Raw genomic sequence first — 24981 nt, 5'->3', positions numbered from 1 at the left:
TGCTTACTTATTGTACCAAAACACTCCAAAACCGTCTAAAGTTGGTAAACAGAGTTGGTGATGGGAGCGAGACGGCGAGTAGCATGGGGATCTGTTTTGAATGGATAATTTACATGCTTATCCACTATGGGACGATATGTTCCCACGTCAGCGATATTGTATATTCAATAGATTTTTTTCCTTCAAATTCTGTTAAAAGGTAGTTATAGTGAATGCTACTCAAGTCCTAGAATTTTTTGTTCTTTTATAAAATGCATAATAGGCTTCACACAATTAGTTTCGCTTCATGTTACATACTGGATACAAAACACTCATTTTCACGAGCTCGAAATCTAATTATGCTATTCAAATCATCAATTAAATGGATTTTTTTTTTTAATTAAACGAAAATTTGTAAAAGTAAAAACGTCATTTCAATTATGGTAGTCTCACTAATTTATTTCATACAATCAACAATAGAGGAGTATAAAGCGAAGATGAAATACCAAGGGGTCAATTAATAACCTTTGAAACATATGTGCGCAAAAAACTAGAAAAGAAAATAAGAGGGTCAAAGGTAAACGTTTTTTAGAAAAGGTTCAATTGGAGAAAAAAGGGGAAAATATAAAAATATAAAAATTAGCGTGGTTAAAAAGAAGAGAAAAGGTAAAAAAAATAAAAATAAACGTTTGCGTTTCAGGTACTCCATCTCCGTCTCTCTTTTCCTCCGCATCAGAAAAAAAAAAATTATCTCCGACGAAGGAGAAGCGAGATAGAGAGAAAGGGGCGCGAAAATGGCGGAGATTGGAGGAATCGGATGTGGCTGTCGCGGCGTTTCCGGCGGTAACTTCTTCTTCCACCCCGTCGGAGGAGGATTCTCCTTGAAAACTTGCTTCCTCCAGCAGAGAACGAGGCGGAATCGAAACTTCTTCCGAAACCTCTCCATCGCCCCTTCCTTCAAACGCGGCGGCCGTTTAATCACGAAATGGAGCTCCGTCGCTGGGAACTGCCCAATCTATAGGTTGTTTAATAAGAACCGATTGAATTTAGGTTGCAGATAGTTTCAATTTGGCTAATTGATTTGTTGTTTGATTGAATATGATACATAACAGTATGGATGCTGGGGAGAAATCAAGATCATTTGTGTTGGTATCATCAAGGCACAAGAAAGTCCCTGTCTATGTTATGATGCCTATTGATACTTTTGGGATCGACTCTTCTGGTTGCCCTATCATTAAAAGGTTATATTTATCATTAGACTACCTTTCATTGTTTATATAGTATGATAACAAATCAGAACAAGGACAAGGGTGGAATTTCTCGTTTCAGGCTCAAGGCTTTAACTGTTTCTCTCAAGGCACTCAAGTTAGCTGGTGTTCATGGAGTGGCGGTTGAGGTTTGGTGGGGGATTGTGGAGCGTTTCTCTCCTCTCGAGTTTAAATGGTCGCTCTACGATGAGCTCTTCAGGCTGGTTTCTGAGGCTGGGTTGAAGTTGCACGTTGCTCTTTGTTTTCATTCGAATATGCATTTGTTTCGTGGTAAAGGAGGAGGCGTCAGTCTTCCACTCTGGATCCGAGAGGTTTGTATTGCTAGGTATTTGTACCTTGTAGATATATAGCAAAGGCTTTGTTATATAATCTTGGATGCTTGCTTGGTTATTTTGCCTTTGAGAGTGATGTCTTTAGTAAGAGCTTGTAAGTCAGTAATTATTTAGCTTCACTCAGCTGGTTTTTCTTATACGATTGTTTCCAGATAGGGGACGTCAACAAGGATATATACTATCGAGATAAAAACGGATTCTCCAATAATGACTATTTGACACTTGGAGTCGATCAACTTCCTTTGTTTGGTGGCCGCACTGCCGTCCAATGCTATGAAGATTTTATGCTCAGCTTTTCTAAAAACTTTGAACCGTATTTTGGAAACTTGATTGAAGAAATAAGCATCGGTCTTGGTCCTTCCGGGGAGCTTAGGTACTTGTAATTTTCTGTAGATTATCAATCATAAAAGCCATAATGGCTAGAACTGAAGTTCCTTACAAGGTATTTATTTCAGATATCCTGCACATCCTTTGGGAGATGGTAGATGGACATTCCCTGGTATCGGTGAATTTCAATGCCATGACAAATACATGTGAGTAGTTCTTGCTTCGAAGTCTTTACTGTCCTTGGAAACACATTTACAGATTGTGAGCTATATTCCTTGGTTTAGGATGGAAGACTTAATGGCTGTGGCTTCTCGAGAAGGCAAACCTCAATGGGGAAGCAGAGATCTTCCTAATGCAGGGTGCTATAATAGCTTTCCATCTGAGGTTCCTTTCTTTGAGGAGGGCCATGATAGTTTTCTCTCCGACTATGGTCGTTTCTTTCTAGTATGTTCTCCTATCATAATATCATTAGCGACACTACTTTAACAGTATTTGCAATTATTATGATCTTAAGTAGTATTCAGCACAAGTGGCTAGTAGGTTGGATTATAAATAACACAGGGTGTTGCTTTACGTTGTAGGAATGGTACAGTGGTAAGTTGATTTGTCATGCTGATGCTATTCTTGCAAAGGCAGCCGATGTTTTGCGGAGACGTCAGGAAGAGGAGAAAAGCTCTGTAATGTTGGTTGCAAAAATTGGTGGAATATATTGGTGGTATAAGACATCTTCACACCCTGCTGAACTCACTGCAGGTTATTACAATACCGCACTCAGGGATGGTTATGATCCTCTCGCTTCTGTCTTGTCCCGCCATGGTGCTGCTCTGCATATCCCGTAAGAGTCTTCTTCCGTAGTTATCTTTACTGTCTACATAATTCATATAAGCTGCATGAGTTTAGTGTTAATTAAGGAAATGCGTCTCTCATATCATCTCCAGATGCTTGGACATGGCGGACAGTGAAACACCCGAGAAGTATCTTTGCAGCCCTGAAGGATTGCTCAGACAGGTACTTTGCTTTCATAGTATTTCATCAGAGTTCAATTCTGTTCATATCATATGAAGAGTATGTTACTTGTATTTAGACTGGTCAGTGTTAGCACACTGTTAACTGTCATTGACACACATGAAAATGGTTTTAGTCTATGTTTTCTTACTGAATTGCAACACTATAGCTACAATCAAGCATGCCTTAAAAATATGAATAAACCATCATTGTCTCTTTTTCTGCTAGATACACGATGTTTCGAAGAAGAGGACAATACAAGTGACTGGAAGAAACACAAGCGAAAGATTTGATGTGGTGAGAGGTTTGCACAACCTATAATTCTATGCGGATGAGCTCAAAAAGTGGTAATTATTAACCGTTTATATAAATGATGAATTCTGCAACAGATGGGACTAAGGCAAATACGAGAGAACTGTGTGCAGCCGAATGGGGAAACTGTAAGATCGTTTACCTTTTTCAGAATGAACGAGAAGATCTTTAGAGTCGAGAACTGGAACAACTTTGTCCCTTTCGTTAGGCAGATGAGTGCAGATGTGTAAACTTAACCAATAGTAGCCATTGGCGAGTTGTATTTATCTTTTGTTACAGAATTGATCTTTCCTCACCATATTGCTTTTTCAGATATGTGATGAGGATAAATAAAATCAAATCAAAATTGTTATATCAAAAACCTTTCATTGATAAAAAAGTTACATTATCAGAAACAGATCCAATACAGAGAAAGTTCAATCACATATACATATACTGTATGTTGTTTGTTCAAAGGACTTGCCTATCAGCAGCATCAGCGACAATGGGCAACCTAGGGATCAGACCAAACAAGCAAGCAGAGAAACCATAGATCAAAGAGACAAGCAAGAAGAGGAACACAGTGCTGTCCAGACTCATCACCACATCCAGACCAAACCCATCTCTGGGGTTGAAGCTCCTCTCGAGCAAATCCGGGAAGATCAACAGCACGTCGAGGACGATGGCCTGCATCGTGTTGAACCTAACGTACCTGCTGAAGTTCTGGTTCCTGACGACCACGAAGTAGAGAGTGATGAAGATGAGGAAGCCGTTGAAAGGGAAGCTCTTGAAGGCCTTGATGGCGGGAAACAGAGGTTGGATGAGAATCTGGAAAGGTTGGTATTGCGTGATGATGAATTTACCGTACTGGATCCCGTCGAAGAACGGGTAGAAGTAACAGACTGCTGAGATGAGACGATCGGATGCGTCCACGGAGTCGTCTCCCTTGGACCGGAGGACGAGTGTGGTGGCTCTTTCCCTTGAAAGTCTTGGTTTTGGGAAGTGGGGATTAGGGTTTAGAGGGAGAGAAGACGAAGAACGACCGGTTCGGGTTAGGTTTCCGGTTAGAGATGGTAATGGAGAAAGAAGATGAGATATTGCCATTTGCTCTGTTTTTTCACTTCTACACTGAACGGAAGAGAGCTCTGCTGAACATCATAATGAGAGGATAATAAACTACACTCCACGCTGTTTGTAAACGTTGACTAAAAACAGTGTGTTGTCTGCAGTCCTTTAAGGAATGGAACTAAACTACATGATGTGTTAAACACCTTTTAAAGCGGCATTTTCTTTCGTCTTGTTCTTTTAAACGCTTCTTATGCGTTTCCCAAACCGCCAACCACAAGGCAACTGTCAACATAGGAGACAGCTTCTTGCTCAGAAACTTGAAGATTGTACGAAAACAAATACTCCCACTATATTTGAAAGTTTGATATTGTAAAGTTTTAAGCAACTCACATTTTAATATCTTAGCTTATGTTTTATTTTATAAGAAAATGCATTAAGCACACTTTACAACATCAACTTTTAAAATCTATTCTATTAATTTTTCAACATGTCCAATTGATATGGAGTTATGTCTACTTTTTAATTTTTATAACTGCCACTAAATACATCTTTAATATATTTTTTTATATTAATATAACTTCCAAATCACGTAACTGGCTATTAATCACGTAACGGCCCAAAAGGGCGTATGATTCAATATGATTTGATATCGTATTTTTTTGTGAACGCCCATTACTGCATAATTATATTTCTTAATTTCTTAATCATGGTCATTAATCACGTAACTGGCTAAAAAGATATTATACAAAGATTATAATTATTAAAGCCTCTTATAAATCATTTTAAAAAGATATTATACAAATTAAAAACAAAAATAATTAAAAACACAAATATAAAAATTAAACTTTTAAAAAATGTAAAACAAAAAAATTTACCCGCCCTTTTAAGGGCGGGTCAAAATCTATTCTATTAATTATCATGTATGACCAATTAATAAAAGGTCCTTTAGAGCATTGTTAACCGTTCGTAACTTTCCTCGGCATATGAAACGATAATTTGGGCTTCGAATATTGTTAACCGTTCGTAACTTCTCTATATTCCTGTTTTTATGTTCAAATAAAAAAAAACAAATAATTTGGACTGAATATTGACAAAAAGACGAAACCTTACCATATGATACATGTACATACTTACAAAACTTATCTATTCTATTAAATTCATATACACAAACATAAAAATTATGTTTCTTTAAAAAATAAAATTAAAACTAAAACTAAACAACTAAAATTAAAATTAAAAATTATTATCATGATCCGATATTCTACAGATTTTAGTTTAACGGGTTTTAAATAGATTTTTACATTTGGACCCGCCTTTTTATATTTTTTAGTTTTATATTCTTTTAGAAATTTAATTTTTATATTTATATGTTTTAGTCATATTTGTGTTTTTCATTGTATAACATTTCTCTTAAATAATTAATAAGAGGTTTTAATCATTGTATTAAAATAGTTTTACCATACATATATCAATATGTTATGTTTCTATTTTAATAGTATTGACTAGATTCGGATTCGCCTTTAAAAGAGCTGGTATATTTTTTTGTTTTACATATTTTAGAAATTTAATTTTTATATTTATGTTTTAATCATATTTATATTTTTCTTTGTATAATATTTCTTTTAAATAATTAATAAGAAGTTTTAATAATTATCGTAAAATAATTTGACCACACATATATCAATAGGTCATATTCCTGTTTTATTATATTGATATTATATAATGAAAAAAACGTAAATAAAAACATAAATATAAAAATTAAATTTATAAAAAAATGTAAAAAAAAAAATATACCCGCCCTTAATCAAAATCTAGTACAAATCATTAAAACTAAAACAAACATCGGATTAGTTTTTTCTCCCCCCCCCCCCCCCTTTTTGGCATGATAGACAGCACAAAATGAGACGAGATGCCATGTTACAAATATTCACGCTGACATATTACGTGAACGTTGTAACATCCGCAAATCACTGTTTATTTCCAGGAAACATTCATGAATTGAAAATTAAAAAACAAAACATTAGAATGAATTTGTCTTTATACATAAATTAGTGGATATTAAGTACCAACCATGGTTAAGTGTGTGCCATATTTCATATCTTTTTCTTCTTCTTTTCTACTTATTTTTTTAAATTTTAAATAAAAATGATATGTTATCATAAAACCTACAAGGAACCTAAACTCGTCACCAAAATTCACCATCTGATTTTGATTATGAAGTATCTCTACTTGTAACATTTATTATGCAACGTTCTTTTTAGCAAAAAGAAAGCCTTTATTATGAAAAATGCTTAATTACAGAGCGTCAAATGGAACTTTTATGTTAGACGCTTTGAGATATTCGTTGAGACCGGGAAGTTTTTGATCTTCATCGTAGCTGTACATTAAAGGAACTGTTCTTGCAATGTTTAGACAAGCTTTTGAGAAGACTCTTGAAAATGGTCTTGGATTCAGACACTCCTTGTTCAAGCGTTTCCATGCTTTAGATATCTTCTGAAAAACATGTGTTCTTGCTTCATCAACAGTTGACCCGTTGTGTTCGTTCAGGTAACACTCTATGTATGATCCATCAATCCCATCTTGGTTCTCATCCTGTTATAACACACAAAACTATCTCTAAGATTCGATGTCAAGTTTAAGATCTCTCTAGACATTAGTTCAATATAACCTTGGCACTTCCGAGATCATCCCAGAGCCTGAGAATTGTAGCTGCAGAAGATACAATCTCCGGGTTGCTCTCTATTAGTTCGACTTTCTCTGTTGACATTTCTTCCTCCAACAAGTAGTAAACATGGAGCATCACTAAGTGAACACCTGAACTCACAACCCCATTCTTCATATACTCCTCACAATTTGGTAAGTAACCCGAATTAAACCATTTTGCTTCGACCAAGAATGCTCTGCACAAACTAGCCCACTGAGAAACAATGACTTTGTAATGTTAGGGTATTCTTCAAGTGAACAAATATGATTCAGAAAGTATATACAGATGGTTTTTTTTAAGATCACAAAGAATGTCACTTTATGATTTTTTGTTTTGTTTCAAAAATAGTGTTATTCTATATTTTCAATGTACTTTAAATTTCAATTTATTTTTATCCTTTTGAACAACAGATTTTAATTAAATTATTTTCATTTAATTAATTGTATATTAAATAAAGTTATAAAGTTATATTAGTATATTTGTAATTTTCTTAATTCGTGTAAATATGTTAGAATAGCATTTTTGAGAATTAAAATAACACTTTTTTTGCAAAATTGGATATAGAGTATACCGATTTTCGCAGAGAGTCTGTTGGGTTTAAACCATGTGATTTGTATATTTTCATACTAATCTCCTTTGTAATTGTATCTAGAGCTTCAAAGCAAATCTTCATGTATCTCGGTAACTTTTCAAGCCCCTCAGGGTCCCATCTATAAAAAATGTTTTCACTGATCATTAACATAGTTCAGAAAACAATGAATGTGAGAGTATATGTGTACCTTTCCACAACTTGTGTGAAGATGGTGAGTTCTTCTAGCTCTCCATAGACATCGAATATGTCGTCTATAATGTAAACGAGTGATATGGGTTTGGTAAGGTCAAGCCTTTGCTCGGAAAAGCATGGATCTTGAAGAATTTCCAGGGACCATGTATGCCATTTCAGTGGCTGGTTTCTTGCCTTCCGCAGCTCTTTATCTAAACCAAGCTCTCTCCACCATCTGAGATATCAGAAAACCCAAAAAAAAAATCTTATGTCAAATTCAGATTTATTTGTACCTTCAATCTGTAGGATATATCATTCTTAATTTTACCTGAATACTTGAGATATTTCTTCTTGAATTAATGACTTCAGCATGATGGAATCAATCTCAGCCACTAGTAGTAGAGATTGTAACCATTCATTATCTTCTTCACCCACGATTTTGATTAGGCTTATGAACCTCTTGGAGGTTATTCTTGTTAAGGTTTTGTGGCGAGGTTGTGCCAAAGAATTCATTATCTCCCGTTCTTCATGACTTCCTCGACCGGAACAAAGTTCATTAAGACGCGTAAACGTGCACTCTCTCAAGCTATCTAGTATTTCTTCGCCTTCTACACCTAGCTGGGAAGCCTCATACAATTCTATTAAACCCTTCACATCATTTTCTAGGTCGTCTTTGAATCCAGTCTTCTTGTCTAGGATGTTTCTGAAAATACCTAAATGTTTTATAAACATTATAACCATAAATACTCATATATCATACTAGCAAAATTAGCAAGTAGATATAGAATTTTTTACACGTTATATCACGTACTTTCTTGGACGTTATGGCCTGCTTGCCTCAGCAATCGAAAGCAAAGTGCAACCTCACGGTGATCACGGCCATAGCATCCTTTGTTTTGGTTGAATTCTTTGTAAACGATGTGAAGGATTTGATCGATCTCGTGTAAGAAATGGAGATCGATGCCTAAACCTTGAATGTTATTGATCATATCTAAGCTCTTTAATGGATCATCTAGGTTTGCAATTAGTATATTCTTGACCTTCTTAATATGCAGTTCTTGTAAATATTTCTACAATAAGAAGCCACGTTTTTACAAAACAGTAAAAAAAATAAACAGAACATAGAGGTACGGTACATACAATGGATATCTTATGATCAAACCGCGTCGAATAGTTTGAAACCGGATGGTAAACTTTGCTCGGACTCGATCTTTTAGTTGTATTTGAAGGAGAAAATGAAGCTACCGTGCTGTGAAATTTTGAAACCAAAAACTTTGGAAGGTTGTTTGGATTTGTAGAAGCATAACAAGAAAGTGGACTTATTTTAGGATTCATCAAAGCCATGATGAATGGAATTGAGGTCTTTATGAAATCGATATGAAGTTTAAAACGCAATGTTCTTGTATATATGATTTATAAATCATAAAGGAGTGGTGGAAGGAGGATTTAGGGGATTGGTCCATAACCAAAAGACATGCTATCGATGTATCATGTCTTACATATGTACTTCAAAGTAGCTAACTCTTTTGGTTTCTTAGTAATAATAAGAGATACTTTTTTTTTCCATAAGCTACGTACACTAATTAAATCGGGAGATGTATAAGAACAGCACATTGAAAATGACCGGAGGCTAGTCTAGCAGCCATGCATATAAAAGCTACATATTATTAAATGTTTCTTTATATGAAGGAACACTATGAGCATTTCTTGGCCACTATAAACACATTAGGCCTTATCACAGGACCACCAAAGCAAAAACATCAAACCAACGGAAACGGTGTAATGACCAATCATCGTCTTGGTCTAGATATTTTTGGAACGATCCAATATACGTCTGTGGTTCTTAAACCAATCAGTTTGTTTCTCAGTTTCCCTCACTTTCCAGTTATCAAAATGCACAACAAGAATTCAACTTTCCAGGAGCTTTTGTGTTGAATTGAAGACAAAAGGCCTTAAACAACTTATTATAAGTTTTCAAATAATCACCGTGACCAAGCCTTGATATTCAAATGATGGGATTTTTACCTTTGATATTTAAATGTATACGTCTTCACTTAGTTCCATCAACAAAATATGAGTTATTGAAAAAAAACTCTGATTGTGACCACTTCGCTAATTTGATAACATTCAAGAAACATTAAGGTTATGTTAAAATAATCTAACAAGTGGAGAGTTGAATCAATCAAGAGCCTTTAGTTGTTTCTTTACTATGAATAACTATGTTATTATAAACAATGAAAAATATTATATATAAACATTAATTATACATGTTTTATGAAAATTCATATCTGACTATATCATTTGAGTTATCTTATAAGAAAACTGTTAACTTCACTGACACTGTTATATCATTTGAGCTATCTTATAAGAAAACTGTTAACTTCACTGACACTTATAGTGTTTCAATTCAGAAAGGTCTCGAAAAAAGGTTTAATTAGATTAATGAGTAATGTGGAAGCACCTTAGCCTAATGGTTAAGGTTTAAAGGCTTCTACACCCAGGTTTGGGGTTCGATTCCTAGACTATGCAATTTATTGTAGATTTTCTCAAATCCAGGTTTCAAGTCTCGGATAGAACGCGATTTATTAGACAACTATGTAGATTATGGAAGGAAGGATTACAGGCAACTATGCGATTATGGAAGGAAAGATTACAAGAGATCTTCAACATGGTGCAAGTAAATCTGGTCATGCGTGGATCTTCATAGGACGGCTCAGATGATGCAGTTAGGCGTAGATCTTCATAAGACAGGTAGTATTGTCGGTTGTCAAATCGTCAATGTAACGTTCCTAATAATTGTAATATCATAATAAATCAGCGTTAAAAAAAAAATTAATGAATAACCTGATAAGGTAATTTACTATACTAGATATTCATGTGGTTATACTATCTCTTTTAAGCAAGAACTAGATCATGACCCGCGCGCCTGCGCGGGTTTATCTTTTGATTCGCATTTTTTATATACATGTTGTATATTATTTAAGATTTATAATATAAAAAGTTATAATGATCCGGAACCAAAAAAAATCGACCCGGACAAAAAAAAAATCAAATACCTACTTAGATCCAAATGTTGAGAACCCGAAAAACTCATACCTGAAATGAACAGATTTATACCCGATCCAGTGAGCTAAATTTCAAACATAATATCTTTTGTTATATTTTTAATTCATTTTTTTTGGGGTTGGTGAGATTTACTATTTATTCGGAAGATTTTTGGCTAACTTAATGGTATATATTCGTAGGTTTTTTTTTCTGAACATGAAAAAAAAGATTTGGGTCTTGATTAAATTTATCTTATATAACAAATTGCTACTATAAATAATTTTTATAAAAACTAATTTGTAACAGTAATATCATTTTTGTTATAAATTAGTATATCATAGTTTATAGGTTCAAAGTATAGAGTTAGTCATCTTCATAGTATTGCTAATATTGATAGATGCAAGTTAATGAATACATATAATATATTGTATTATTAGTAATCTGTCGTATAGTATTATATGTTAGTAGATGTATTATTAATAATCTTTCTTATAGTATAATATGCTAGTGGATGTACCTAGATTATAGTAAAATATATGCAATATAAGGAAACATGCGTAGTGGATATAATAATAAGGTTAAGAAGTGAAAAATTATGGTAATGGTTGATATTAATTATTTATAAAAATGTATGTCTAATAATAAGTAGATTAATATAGCATTAATTACATAAGGTCCAACTTTAAAATCCACCTAGAAGAAGTTGTAATGTTTCTGTTTTAATAAGATAGATGTGTCTCTTTATATTTTGGATCCTCTATATGAAATGTTAGATATTTATAGTTAATAGTTATCTCAATCTTGTCTGTGAGTCTGTCCACTTGTCTTCTACAAGAGCCATAGTAGGTTAATTTTCTTCGGCTAGTTATGCAATCATGTTTGATTAACCGGCTTAATATTGCCTCATGTTGTGTCACATGAGACTCGTTCCATCACCAAGCGCATAAAAATGAGCAGGATCTCTTCACCCAGAAGGCATCCAAATCCAGTCCTCCATCTAGAATTTAATCTTTTCTGATTGGGAGACATGGCGAAGCAGCAACAACACCAACTAAGCTCATTGAGATGTTTGACAAGAACGTCTGAAGGATTAAGCAATATCAAGAAGTCCTTCAGTCTACAGCTATCTGGTTAACGCATGAGCCTAAATCAGAGTGTTCCAATAAGTTTTTTTTTTTTTGAAAAATGATGTAAAAATTATCAAAGTTTCGATCCGGATTTGTAGACTGTGTATTTGTTTAAATCTAAGTGTTTTCATTTGTACAACTTGTTCAGTAAATTATGTGTTTCTTGACTTTGTTGAAACCTTGTATTTTATGTATTTTAAACCATAATGATAACACTAATATTTGATGTGTACTTTAAAAAAAACTCTATATGTTCACAGATTCACATCACACATGCATCAAACATTCAAATGGCAAAAAGAAAACTACTTCCCATCATCGCATTTACTGAACGTGTTGAAAATTGGCCTTCAAAACAAATGGGTTAAAGTGGATCAATCTATCGTCAACCTAGTTTGACAATTTTAACAATTCGTGATAAATGAGTCTTGTAAATTAGTGACAATACGTATATTGCATGTCCCTTGTAAAATTTGTACCAAAATACAAACCTGCAAATGTATACCGAACTTAAATGAAGCTGGTTTTGACCGGTAAGTTTCAAACCGGCTCGACTGAACCAGAACGTATGTCAATCTCAATCTATTATTTTGGTAATCTTATCATCAAAACGAACATATTAAGAAAATTGACTATAGAAACAAAAAAAAGATCCGTGAAATGAAAAAGATATCAATGATATATTATCCAACTAATTAGTGTATTAATGTAATAAATTAACGTATTATGTATAATATATATATATATATATATATTATCAAATATTGTGTTCAGCCACTAGAAAAATGTGAGAACATGATAAAATATAAAGAGTCAATTGGTTAATAATACAAAAAGAACCTAGATATTAACAATCTAATACTTTGATGTCTAGGAATCAAGGTAACATCTTATGGGATTTATGTATCTATCTAATTAGGTAGAAAGTTTAATGTTAAGATGCAATTTCTCAAATATAAATGTTCAGAAAATCGCAAAGGAATGCTTTATATGATGGGATTATTACTTATGTAGGTGTCTAAGACCGATCGATTTTTAGAAAATAATTTTGTTTAAATCCGATTTGCAGCTCGTATTTAGAGTACTGTAATACATTTTTTTTTAAAAAAATACCATAAAACAAGTTACATTCTCTAGCTGTAAGTTTGTAACACGTTTATTTAAACACGAGGAGTTTTCCTGCACCATGTGCAGTGATAAATTTTTATAAAAATAAATTATAAATTAAATTTCATTTTATTAATATTATATATTTTATTATTTTGACCAATAATTAATATAATATCATTTAATTAAGAATAAAATTAAGAGAAAATAATTATGTTTATTTTAAAATTATATTTAAGGAATATATGTATATAATTTAATAGAATCTTAGATAATTTTTTATTATTTCTTTTGGTTAAATGTATTAAATAACTTTGTAAAAAATTACTAAAAAAATCATATAAAAATTGTATAGTTATCAAAAATTAAAACTAAAAAACATTTATAAAATTTGTAGATATCTAAAAGAAACTAATGATATTACGATTGAAAATTTATAATTTTTAAAAAAATGCACAAAATTTTGAAGTTTTAGATAACAAAAATTGTATAATTATAAAAGTAAAATTAATTATATTTCGAAATTCAAAATGTCATAATTTGAATATATTTATTTTAATGATGATTTATGAGTTATTAACATATTCAAAAAAAAAATTCCAAAATATATATAGTCATTAAATGTAATTATCCATCTCATATTTGACATGTCATCATGTCTTAATAGCCATGTCCTATTATTTAAGATATACATGTATATATTTAAAATAGAGTCTTAGATAATTTTTTATCTATTTCTTTTGGTTAAATGTATTAAATCAACTTGTACAAAATTACTAAAAATCATATAAAAATTGTATAGTTACCAAAAATTAGAACTAAACAAACACTTATAAAATATGTAGATATCTAAAGAAACTAATGATATTACAATTAGAAATTTATAATTTTTTTAAAAATGCAGAAAAATTTTGAAAAATTTTAAATAACAAAAATTATATAACTATAAAAGTAAAATTAATTAATATTTCGAAATTCAAAATATCATATTTGAATATATTTATTTCAGTGATGATTTATGAGTTATTAACATTTTTTAAAGAGTTTTCCAAAAATATAAATCAACATTAAATATAATATATGATTTATTGCCATATTCTAAAAAGTTTTCCAAAAATATATATCAACATTAAATAATGTTACGATATGGATCAATAATGGTACGGTCAGTGGTCTAGGATGGTTCTATAAGGATCAAATGGGAGTCGAGAGATTTGGACTACAAGGATGCCGTAAAAGCCTATCTTCTCTCCATGCAGAGATGGAAGGGCTTATATGGGCGATGTCTTGCTTGAGAGAGTTCTCGTACAACGTAATCCATATGGAAACGAATTGTTCCGATTTGGTGGATATGATTGCCAATCCTACCGACTGGCCGGCCTTTCACTCTGAGCTAGTCTCCTTCCGGCTTCTACGAGCTGGTTTTTCGGAATTCAGTATTGCCCACATACTCAGAGATAGAAATTTGCGTGCAGATTTTCTCGCCAAGGAGGCGAAATGTAGTGGTGTTTTTTTTTCCCACATAAATCAGATCCAGTCGAACAGAGCAGTTCCTCGGAACGACTCAAGACCGTCTACCACTTGATCTTCGAAAATGGGAATCAACAAAAAAAAATATAATTGTCCATGTCATATTTAACATATGACATGTCATCAATCTTGATAGCCATGTCATATTTTTTTTTCTTGCAAAAACGATTGTAGAGAGGACATGTGGCAAATCAATTCGCAAATAATGTCTAAGGGATTACAAAATTTGAGTTAGGTATATAAAAGTTTATTATCCGAAAATAACAACAAAGAGAAGTTAGTGAAAGTTCATAGATTATTTAGTAATTTTACTAAACCTTTAATAACATTTCTTACACCTTAAGGTTGTAATTTATTTTGGAATCTTATCAAGAAAACGAATATAATAAGAAAACAAAATAAAATAAGGAATGGTTCTGAGAATTGACCTACAAAATATAACATAAAATAATTTGTTTCTTTTAAATGAAATATTTATTCTCCTTAAACACACAGTCCAAGTCTTTTAAAGAGATCCCCTCTGCTTTTCAATTAACAACATAGGAGAGCAGACAGGGGAAGAAGGGAAGGGTGTTTTTGTCGAGAGAGAGAGAGAGAGAGAGAGAGAGAGAAGATCTTTGTGTAAGAAGAAAAATCTCAAAAATGTCTTTAGGTTACGCAGAGAAACTGTCTTTCATCGAAGATGTTGGTCAAGTGGGCATGGCTGAATTCTTCGACCCTTCTCATGTTCTGCAATGCAAGGTCAGGTCTCCTCTCCTCCTCCTGGGTTTTCGAGGGTTTAATTACTCCATGATTGATCGTTGTTAGGACAGTTGATCCTTCGCGTGTTCTGTCGTAGTCTTTGATTTACGCGTTATCTTTGTCTTCGTGAGGGTTATCAAATAGTTCGTTAATGATTTCATATAATATATAGTTTAGGTTTTAGAGTACATGTTTTTTTTTCTGAACTTGCATTAAGTTAATTGAACAATTGAAATATTGTTTAGGTGATTTAGGTTGTAATGTGGCTATTGATTATGTGAGATATGTTGTTTGAAACAAGAGTTTGTAATTAATGAGGCAAAAGTTTGAGGGTGTGATATAGGATATGGTTGGCTTGATCTCAGCTTTTAAATTTTGTTTATTTACTGTCTGATTTTGTATTGCAGATTGAAGAACTTGCTAAGATGATTCAAAAGGTACTCTCTTTTGTATTCCTAGTAATTTATTTTTGCATGTTTCTTGTTGTTTTAAAAGTATCTTGAAGAAGGTGGGTTTTATGTTTGCAGAGTAAGCATCTAGTGGTCTTCACAGGTGCAGGCATCTCAACTTCTTGTGGTATACCTGATTTCAGAGGCCCCAAAGGCATTTGGACATTGCAAGTCAGTTATCTGTTTTTATTCCACCTTGTTATCATCATTGCTTAAGAAGCATCATCTCCTAGTAACTTACACTTTGTGGTTCCATGTTGATTTGGGTTTCAGCGTGAGGGCAAAGATCTACCAAAAGCATCTCTGCCGTTTCATCGTGCGATGCCGAGCATGACTCATATGGCTTTGGTTGAGTTAGAAAGAGCTGGCATTCTAAAGTTTGTCATCAGTCAGGTAAATTATTCTTCTTTCGTCTTACTTAAATGACTGATCACTGAAAGGATCTTGTTGTCTTCATAAAAATTATTAGAATGTGGATGGGTTGCATCTTCGATCTGGGATACCAAGAGAGAAGCTCTCTGAACTGCATGGAGACTCTTTTATGGAGATGTGCCCATCATGTGGAGCTGAGTAAGACAAAACATACATATGCTATTCCCTCTTTCTCTCTCTTAGATGGTAACAGCCTTTCTGAACTTTTCTGAAGGTACCTGCGTGATTTCGAGGTGGAAACTATTGGATTAAAAGAGACTTCGAGAAAGTGCTCTAATGCAAAGTGTGGTGCTAAACTTAAAGATACGGTCTTAGATTGGGAGGTGAGTTTTCTTCTCCCTTTTAATACAAACGCTTTGATCTCAACCTTGTTGTGTAAGACTCTTAAATAGCTATAATCTGTGTCTCTTTATGCTTCTTTCTTTTTGTGTTAGGATGCTTTACCTCCAAAAGAGCTTGATCCTGCAGAGAAACACTGCAAAAGGGCTGATCTTGTACTATGTTTGGGTACCAGGTAACTAATGACTCTTAAGAACTCCCATGTTTAGAATCTCTTTAATCATTTATTGAGTGACTAAACTGCCTAAACTGGATTTTTCTTCATGAGCCTTACTCCTTTTTTTTTTGCAGTTTGCAGATAACCCCAGCTTGCAACTTGCCTCTCAAGTGTCTCAGGGGTGGAGGCAAGATTGTCATTGTTAATCTTCAGGTAAAATCATCTCTTTTGTTCATGTGTATATATATATGGAAGGATGTAGACTAATTATATTCGTCTTTACAGAAAACCCCAAAGGACAAGAAAGCAGACGTAGTGATTCACGGTTTTGTTGATAAGGTAATAGATTTTAACCTCTTTAAATATATACAGATATTTTTCTAAAATTGTTGCCAAAACCTAAGTATATAGCAGATTACTTACCTTCAGAACCGTGCTCAAATTTGTGTCTTTATAAAGATATATAATTCTTTTGATGTTGCAGGTGGTTGCAGGGGTCATGGAATCACTCAACATGCAGATTCCTCCATATGTCAGAATTGATCTTTTCCAGATAATACTTAACCAATCCTTAAGCAGAGGTGTAACCACCAGCTACCAAAATTTGATCATGAATCTTTTACTCTCCTTAACTCGCTTTTCATAGTATTATTCACTTCACATGTTTTTCGTTTCTGTTTATACAGATGAAAGGTACATTAACTGGACACTTCGTGTTGCAAGTGTTCATGGATTGGCTTCTCAGCTACCCTTCATCGAATCAGTTGAGGTGAAGTGTTAATAAACTAACTGTATCTCCTAAATGGTGTTTGTGTGAGCGTTTCTGATTCGTTTTTTTTTTCTTTTGTGAAACAGATCTCCTTCTCAGATAACAATAAGTTCAAAGATGCAGTTCTCGATGAGCAGCCGTTTATCATTAAAAGGTATCAAACACTTTTCTTCAAGAGTCGATCTCTTATGTCTCATTATAACATGTCTTTCTTTAATACAGGAGAACAACGGAAGCCGAGACATTTGATATATTCTTGATAATTAACTACAGTGACGGTTGTGACTCTCTCTCCACCAAAATTACCATTCCCTTCAAATATGAGGTTAGTTAAGCACACATACTATGTATAAAAAAGGTCTTTGTTATATTTGACTGATGAGCATTTTTTGAAAAACTTAATGTAGGTTTCAAGAGAAGAGCATGAGGAGATGATTGACAAGGAGGCTGTGCTGCAGAGCCTGAGAGAGAAAGCGGTTGAAGAATCTAGTTGCGGTCAAAGCGGTGTGGTTGAGAGAAGAGTGGTTTCTGAACCGAGAAGTGAAGTCATTGTATACGCGACTGTGACGAATCTCAGGACGTTCCATTGTCAACAATCTGTGCTTGCTAATAATGGTGACCTCAAGTGGAAGATGGAAGGTTGTGGAACGTCTCGTAAACGTTCTAGAACCGGGAAAAGAAAACCGAGGGCATAGGAAGGAGAACGAAGATAGGTATCTTCTTTGTATATAAGCAACCTCTTAAGTCTAACCGGAAAATTGGGAATATGGGAAGTTTATCGGCGTTTTTAAGGGGCTGAGTGAATTTTGTGTGCTTTTTACCCACACTCGGTTCTCTTAAACCGGAACTAGCCAGGGTTTTAGGCTAAACTTTGTTTAAGTAGCTATTGTAACTTTTGACATGTATTCGGTTTGCATTCGATTTGATCGTATGTAGAACATTACAAAAGTTACAATATAATCTAGAAATTGTCTACTTTTTGTGTGAAAAGTTATAGATACAGTATTATAGACGAGTTTATAAAACTTTAGTGAATCAACTAAGATGCTTGTTAATTCAACTAAAGAGCCTTGAACATAGGCGAGTGTGTAGAGTAGAGCTTTACTTTGAAATATGTGTTTCAAGCATCTATTCATGGGTTGTGGATGGAGAGAAATGGTAGAAGACATGGAGAAGCTTCACTGCCTCCAAACAGGATGATCAGAATGATAGATAGAAGCGTCAGAAATATATTCCTTTCAATTCAAAGTGCTGGAGATAATAAATTGGAAGGGGGTTTACAATACTGTTCTCCATAAAGCCAGTTTCATGATTTTTAGAGTAGTTATGAGAAGTATAGACAAATTTCTTTCTATGAAGGTTGCATTGTAAAATGTACAAAATAGTTTTTTTTTTGGATTGAATAAAATTTAACATTCATTCAAAAAAAAAAGAGAGTGTGTAAGAGTAAGGTTTAACTATCTTTTCACGAGTCTTTATTGTATTTAGTTTTCAGTTTTTTCAGTTTGTCTGAAATCTTGTTCATTTCATCCGTCTTTTCTTTCCTAATTACTCGAGAAGTTGCAAGTAACAATCACTCATGCAACACAACAACTCGAGTCTTGAAACATGCTTACTCTCTCTATCAACTGATGCATAACAGACTCGTATGTTATCTTAAACCAATGATTACAAAGAAACACCTGAGCAGAGAAACAAAACAAAACACAGTAACTTCAAAAATCTTACTGAGGAGAGTCTCAGGTTAGTTGATCACTGACTGTAGGCAGCGAGCAAGTCACGTGATGACTGACTAATTGCACATGATCAGAACATGAACTAAATGTAGTTTAGGCCACCTCATGACAAAAAAAAGACCACCTCATGACATGTGCGCTTCTGGAAATGACGTTTACCTCCCTGTCGTTGTCTCCTTTAATTTGAATTCCATGGGTAAAATAGTCAATGTCCAAAGTCACTCTCTATTCCCAAGGCAGCAACAGACAAAACCAGACCCAATCTCTCAAGCAATCACTGATTCTGTGGTAAATAAAGAAGTCGAAGACACAAGGACTTTGGTTGATCAATGCTGTTTTCTTGGTCTATCAATGGACTCACATTGCTCGCTTAGTGGACTCCTTCTACTCGCCTTCTGCTTACTCTGCTTCTTCACCGGAGATTCATCTGCTACGAGGCCTGGCGTCTTCTACACCAGACACAGAGGACGATGCACGCCGCAGTAAATTCTAATCAAACCCCTCTTCCTCCTCCGACTACTCTCGAGCATTTTCTCAGACCTGAATCTAACGTGTTTGCAGGTATTGGAGCAGCAGGAAGGAGGCATGGCCGAGGATGGTCCCCGAGAGATCCACGGTGGAGAAAATGTTCGGAGTGATGGTGGCGAAGGAGCGTTGGAGATCTGATCTGACGCTGGTGGAATCGACGGCCAGGAACGACGAGGAAGGGAACGCGTACGGTGCGCTGCTGAAGCAGGGGACCGCTGCTCTGCTCAACTCTTACGCGAGAAGGAGCTTTTCTTACGCGCCTTGGGAGGTGAAGACTATGCTCATTCAGGCCATGATCTCTGAGCCGGCTGCTCGCCGGCAAGCACAAAAGTTCAAAGCCGCTAACGTGGCTTGTGATTAAACCTTGAGAATCAGATTTAAAAAGATTAGTAGTCACTTTGTTGTACTTGTTATTGTGGTTGTTGTTGCCTTGGTGGATACGTATTCGTTCTTTGTTAAATCTTGAACACAAAGAATCTAAGGAGGAACATTTAATATGACTACTTTCTGTTTATCAACATTATTTGAATTGTAGTAATATTTGATTTGGTGAAGTAAACAATCCTCTCAGCTTTTGTTATGTGAGCTCAGTGTAAAGTTGGTGTTGCCTGATGTAATCTATCACTCCATCTTCGGTCAAGTACTTAACCGATAATCCTCTCGAAATGCATTGCCTGTGTTAAGAAGTAGAGGGATGAGCAAGGAGAAGCCAATATTTTTTTTTTGGTGTAAATGACATATTCTTGAGGAGGACACATAAACATCAAACTACCTTAATCTACTTGAGCTAATCTGGTTAGGAACAAAATTGTTGACGATTCTGATATTATCCTGCAAAAGAAACCGTATTTAGATTAGACTCATTTGATACAGAGATAACCGGAAAAAAAACAAGAAACTGCGGTAGTACTTACACGGGTTTCGTATAAGATTCTGTCACCAAAGATCATGTTTTCAACATCTTGTCCTTCTCTACGGATGCACACAATCCCATAGTCTTTACAGATACTCTTTACCTTCAGAAACACAATGTTTATAAGGGAGCATAACTATGAGTAGAATCGATAAAACATGCTGCATTAGTTAGACTGCCTTGGTTTTACCTGCTCAGGGATCCAAACACCGGGAGTGCAAAAAGATTGCAGTAAATCCGAGCCACATAGTAGCATTACTTTGAGAGATTCTAGCATTTGAAACCACACACTATAGACTTTAGCTTGAAAGTTGCTTAGTAACTATCAATTACTCAAAAATGTAAGTGAGATAAACTATGAGTAGAAAGATGCTAAAGACCACATGGGACAATGTTTTGCAGTTTTCTTACCCATGGGTACAAGGCGATTGTTTGTAAGGAAAGTCTTGACCCTTGATAAAACCACCAAACTTCGTTGGTAGCTGTCTTGGGATGCCTGTAGAAACAGTTTTCATGGTTCTGTAAGAAGACAACGGTTTCTTCCTAAAAAGAAGTTATCAAAAGATTTTGAGGGTAAGAGAGAGAGAGAGATGGAGTACCTCCCACGGATCAACCATAATAAAGTCGGAGCTTTTGCAAGCCAGATTACACATCTCTAGACGATGCTCTGCAGATAAAAGTCCCTACACAGAACCTGATTTACTTTATTATCTCTCAAGGAGATTAAACAGTAAAACAAAAAAAATTGGGTGCTAAAAAAAGAAGCCGAAGTTCCTAGTTGGTGATGGAACGTGTCCATTAGCATTGATTCAGAAAAAAAAGAGTTGTAATTGAAAGAAACTAAGATATTAATTCAAGCTGCCTAAAATCATACCTCTTTCTTGTATGCATCATTTACTGGAGACATATAGCCTCCAAGAACATGAAACCCCTCCGAGCGTAATGCATCTCTGGCCAGCTCTAAACAACGAAACAAAGAACTCATCAGTTCAAAGCAAGGAAATTCTGGACAAAAGGTCTCGTATCAAGAACATTCGACCAGACAGGCATCAACATGAATATTCCAAGAAGCCTCTTAAGTTCAAAGCTAATAGTGCAACCAAATCTAAGCTACTTAATACTCTAGAGTAACAAATGAAACCACCAGTCATACACTGTTCCTAATGCCTAAAAAATGTTCGAATTTTGACATTGCGCAAATTTGAAACCCATTGACAAGCAATTGAACTCTAGAGCTGTACTCTAGTAAGAGATTACTCACCAAACATGCGTAAATGCATGAACGTAGGAGGATTGAAACTCCCAGTTGCCACTAGCACTACACATTTTTTGTCCCTATTACAGACCAAAACGACCGCAAAAAAAAAAGAGTCAATACCAAGAATGTACAGTGAATTTGGTGAGAATCTCATCACCATAAGTAACCAAATGGATCAGATAATTTTCACTGAGAGAAAAATATCGAAATCAATAAAAAAAAAAGGCTTTGAAATTTACTCAGGTTGTGATCCGATAGATAGTTTATCCACTGGTAGAGAGACATCCATTTGAACTGATGATCGAATCTTATAGCCTGTGACGATCACTCCGGCGAGTGTGTAGAAGACAGATCATGAATAAAGGATAGACCCGAACGACGTCGTGTAAAAGTACACTTTACGACACCGTTTTATTTGGAGTTAAAACGCACAGTTTTGAGTTCTCGCGAGGGTTTATTTTTTTTTTATTTTTTTTCGTAGTGGTGGTTAAAAATCTATATTATAATAGGGGAGTATCACTCCCGCCTATGTGACACGTGGCGTTTTTAGTTAATGGGCTGTGTTTTTTTTGGGCTTTTAACATGTGTTTTAGTTATTAGGGCTTCAATGTTTATCCTCTGCTCAACTTCACCGTCTCCGCTTTTCTCAAAGCTAACGATTCTCCTCCCATCGCTTAACCTCTCATACCGTTCAACGCATCTCTTTTAATTCACCAATAATTGCTATTCATATGAAACTCAGACCTTTCCGTTTCTTTCATGTCAATCTCTATTATATAAGAGAGGGTTGAGAGCAGGATGGATATTCATCTCCATTCCGCTAGCTCCGTAACCAACCTCTAAGCATCTCTTCCGCACCTCTTCTGGCCTCCAGGAATCCACCGCTCTGTTTCGGCCGGTGAGACCACAAACGATCCGTGGAGGATTACACCACTTCTCTTCAGAGATGGCTCTCCGATTCAGGCCTTTCCCCAGAAAATAGCTATCGATATAGTCGAAATCGGAGAGAGTGGCGTCGCGTCTCAGAACCTAAGAAAAAGAGAGAAGCTTCTTTTAGTTCCTCCTTCTCACGTCATCAGTGCTGATTCCGTAAGTGCAAAAGCCTGAACTTTTATCTAAGCTTGCAATAAAATCATGAGATTTTGATTCTTTTCATCGGTTTAGGTGTGGACCAGTGGTGATACTGGTGAAGTGATGAAACATTACGATGTTGACAAACAGCGGGAGTCTAATATCTCCGGCGATGATTCTTTTGCTCGCCTCTACGGAGCTTTTGAGACCCAAATCGAGACAGCTCTAGAGGTAATCATCCATCCTTTCTATTTGGATTCAAAGCTGTGTGCTTTGGACATAGAATTTGATTTGCCTATGGTTCTGCGTTTTGGTTCTGATTTTACAATGTTTCTGGTGGTAAAGGAATCATTTTTTTTTCATGGTTTCGATTTTGCAGAAAGCTGAGATTGTTACCAAGGAAAAGAACAGAGCTTCTGCTATTGAAATGAAACCAGAGATCCGTCGCACCAAGGCTCGATTGTCCGAGGAAGTCCCCAAGTTGCAGAGACTTGCTATCAAGCGAGTAAGCTTCCTCTTCTCTTCATGGACCACCTACATTGACTTTTTAGCTTGGTTGAGCTTATATTATATGATTCTTTTTTTTAATTCAAGTGTGAGTGAATTTCATTAAAAGTTGTAAATATAGCTTTTATTAAATCATGTCTGAAAAAAGCTAATCCATTAGCTGAGGTTGACTAAATCATAACTCAAGGATTAACTTTTGTAAACTCGGTGGAAATTCTATATATTGTTTTAGTTAAAGGGCCTCACAACGGAAGAGCTTGCTGCGAGAAAAGATTTGGTACTTGCGCTTCCGGCGAGGATTGAATCTATACCTGATGGGACAGCGGGTGGTCCTAAAAGCACTACCAGCTACTTTTGCATCAATTGATAACGATGATGCTGCTGTTGATGATGAGGATGAATCTAACTTTACATTTTACAATGAAACATATCTCTTATGCTTCATATTTCAAATGGTACTTCCCTGGTGAACATCCCCACCTTCGTTACCAACCAAAAGAATAATAACAATTTTTTTTTGGTCCATATGAGTTAAGAATCTTCTAATTTGTTCTCATGCAATCGATCTCACACAACCCAATATAAAGAAATAAGAAAAGTAAAGAGATTCTAATGATCTAACTTGGGCCATGACTTGACCTTAAGTTCATCAAGACGTTCTTGATATGGTTTTTTCTCAACGATGATTCTTGGATTTTGATTTGTCATTTACTTATTACCTCCTTATCTTCTAAGTAATTTTTTTTTTGCATTTTTAATAAACTTAAGAAATAGAGAAGATATATATATATATAAGAATCACAAGAGAAGATAAATGACCACGCCAGAGACAAACAAATCAGTTGTTAGCCAATCTCTCAGCAATCACGCTTTTATCAATAATCGTTTTCAATCACCCAAACCTCAAAAGCTTAGTACCAACAGGCAACGGAGAAACGTGTGTCGGCTTCCTCGACAGTGAACAAAAGGAAGAGCAGCCTACCTCACCGTTTACTCAGAATCAAACAAGGTTCAACTTCGAAGCCCAACTTTTTAATGCCCAAAAATATAGCAAAACTACTTATGGGTTAATATTAGTTTTTTTTATTTATCAAATGGGTTAATATTAGTTTAAATATTAGTTTTAAGCAGAACAAGACCATTCAGACTTTTTCTACTTTTATTTTTAACTTTTTCTACTTTCTCTTTCACATGAGATAAAAATATCAGTACCTTTTTGGGTGGACACTTACAGATTTATGGATCATCTTAAAAAAAACAAAGAAAGTCCAATATTACTGGGAATTAATTTGGACATTGCATTCATTGTAATCGATCGCAATTTAAAAATATAAAACACAATAATATTACAATTAGTCACCCTCGCAACTAATATTGGGATAAATAAGTAACAAAACAAACTTTTTGGTTCGTATAAGTTGTTAATTTTATAAAGACTATTTTTAATTTTTTAAATTAAATGTTATTTATAAATACACTAACTTAGGACAAAAAAATGCTTCCCGCGTGTCCAGAAATCCTGTGTCTACAAGATA

The 24981-nt window shown here is 34.7% G+C and overlaps 7 protein-coding genes across 11 annotated transcripts; 4 read left to right on the top strand and 3 right to left on the bottom strand.

Annotated features, from left to right (window-relative positions):
- Nucleotides 1-653: 653 nt before the first annotated feature.
- On the top strand, nucleotides 654-3575 carry LOC108843912 (inactive beta-amylase 4, chloroplastic). 2 transcript variants are annotated; one of them, XM_056996600.1, is made up of 10 exons: nucleotides 654-1000; nucleotides 1092-1220; nucleotides 1309-1558; nucleotides 1732-1952; nucleotides 2035-2112; nucleotides 2191-2350; nucleotides 2488-2741; nucleotides 2845-2914; nucleotides 3140-3208; nucleotides 3301-3575. In XM_056996600.1, exons 1-10 carry the CDS (start codon nucleotides 774-776, stop codon nucleotides 3451-3453), a joined length of 1611 nt encoding a protein of 536 aa, XP_056852580.1. In that variant the 5' UTR covers nucleotides 654-773; the 3' UTR covers nucleotides 3454-3575. The 2 variants fall into 2 exon arrangements, with proteins under 2 accessions (XP_056852580.1, XP_056852581.1); XM_056996601.1 differs by having other exon boundaries at nucleotides 670-1000; nucleotides 3140-3215; nucleotides 3301-3538.
- Nucleotides 3570-4355, bottom strand: LOC108843915 (protein TIC 20-v, chloroplastic). The gene has a single exon (XM_018617073.2). The coding sequence runs from the start codon at nucleotides 4304-4306 to the stop codon at nucleotides 3674-3676; it is 633 nt and encodes a 210-aa protein (XP_018472575.1). The 5' UTR covers nucleotides 4307-4355; the 3' UTR covers nucleotides 3570-3673.
- A 2166-nt stretch (nucleotides 4356-6521) lies between these two features.
- On the bottom strand, nucleotides 6522-9266 carry LOC108843916 (S-(+)-linalool synthase, chloroplastic). 3 transcript variants are annotated; one of them, XM_056996590.1, is made up of 7 exons: nucleotides 8878-9266; nucleotides 8549-8807; nucleotides 8066-8450; nucleotides 7754-7972; nucleotides 7546-7702; nucleotides 6939-7187; nucleotides 6522-6862 (listed from the first exon to the last, which is right to left on the bottom strand). In XM_056996590.1, the coding sequence occupies exons 1-7, from the start codon at nucleotides 9079-9081 to the stop codon at nucleotides 6566-6568; spliced, it is 1770 nt and encodes a 589-aa protein (XP_056852570.1). In that variant the 5' UTR covers nucleotides 9082-9266; the 3' UTR covers nucleotides 6522-6565. The 3 variants fall into 3 exon arrangements, with proteins under 3 accessions (XP_056852570.1, XP_018472576.1, XP_056852571.1); XM_018617074.2 differs by having other exon boundaries at nucleotides 7546-7684; nucleotides 8878-9263; XM_056996591.1 differs by having other exon boundaries at nucleotides 8549-8794; nucleotides 8878-9006.
- A 5792-nt stretch (nucleotides 9267-15058) lies between these two features.
- LOC130501765 (NAD-dependent protein deacetylase SRT1) lies at nucleotides 15059-18448 on the top strand. Its single transcript, XM_056996592.1, has 14 exons — nucleotides 15059-15287; nucleotides 15695-15724; nucleotides 15815-15907; nucleotides 16010-16129; nucleotides 16206-16306; nucleotides 16383-16491; nucleotides 16603-16682; nucleotides 16799-16877; nucleotides 16950-17003; nucleotides 17149-17245; nucleotides 17351-17433; nucleotides 17520-17587; nucleotides 17656-17758; nucleotides 17841-18448. Exons 1-14 carry the CDS (start codon nucleotides 15189-15191, stop codon nucleotides 18126-18128), a joined length of 1404 nt encoding a protein of 467 aa, XP_056852572.1. The 5' UTR covers nucleotides 15059-15188; the 3' UTR covers nucleotides 18129-18448.
- A 690-nt stretch (nucleotides 18449-19138) lies between these two features.
- On the top strand, nucleotides 19139-20220 carry LOC130501766 (uncharacterized). The gene is made up of 2 exons (XM_056996594.1): nucleotides 19139-19651; nucleotides 19731-20220. Exons 1-2 carry the CDS (start codon nucleotides 19275-19277, stop codon nucleotides 20056-20058), a joined length of 705 nt encoding a protein of 234 aa, XP_056852574.1. The 5' UTR covers nucleotides 19139-19274; the 3' UTR covers nucleotides 20059-20220.
- Nucleotides 20142-22244, bottom strand: LOC108844581 (nicotinamide/nicotinic acid mononucleotide adenylyltransferase). Its single transcript, XM_018617863.2, has 9 exons — nucleotides 22108-22244; nucleotides 21872-21945; nucleotides 21485-21570; nucleotides 21210-21293; nucleotides 21022-21106; nucleotides 20801-20880; nucleotides 20612-20713; nucleotides 20470-20528; nucleotides 20142-20371 (listed from the first exon to the last, which is right to left on the bottom strand). The coding sequence occupies exons 1-9, from the start codon at nucleotides 22155-22157 to the stop codon at nucleotides 20275-20277; spliced, it is 717 nt and encodes a 238-aa protein (XP_018473365.1). The 5' UTR covers nucleotides 22158-22244; the 3' UTR covers nucleotides 20142-20274.
- A 243-nt stretch (nucleotides 22245-22487) lies between these two features.
- Nucleotides 22488-24803, top strand: LOC130501763 (syntaxin-71-like). Of its 2 annotated transcripts, none has more exons than XM_056996589.1 (4): nucleotides 22488-22957; nucleotides 23044-23170; nucleotides 23319-23444; nucleotides 23679-24803. In XM_056996589.1, exons 2-4 carry the CDS (start codon nucleotides 23063-23065, stop codon nucleotides 23811-23813), a joined length of 369 nt encoding a protein of 122 aa, XP_056852569.1. In that variant the 5' UTR covers nucleotides 22488-22957; nucleotides 23044-23062; the 3' UTR covers nucleotides 23814-24803. The 2 variants fall into 2 exon arrangements, with proteins under 2 accessions (XP_056852569.1, XP_056852568.1); XM_056996588.1 differs by having other exon boundaries at nucleotides 22498-22957; nucleotides 23033-23170.
- Nucleotides 24804-24981: the final 178 nt, after the last annotated feature.

This window comes from Raphanus sativus, unplaced genomic scaffold (assembly GCF_000801105.2).
Source record: "Raphanus sativus cultivar WK10039 unplaced genomic scaffold, ASM80110v3 Scaffold0280, whole genome shotgun sequence".
NCBI lineage: Eukaryota > Viridiplantae > Streptophyta > Magnoliopsida > Brassicales > Brassicaceae > Raphanus > Raphanus sativus.
This window is presented reverse-complemented; position numbering and strand designations above follow the sequence as displayed.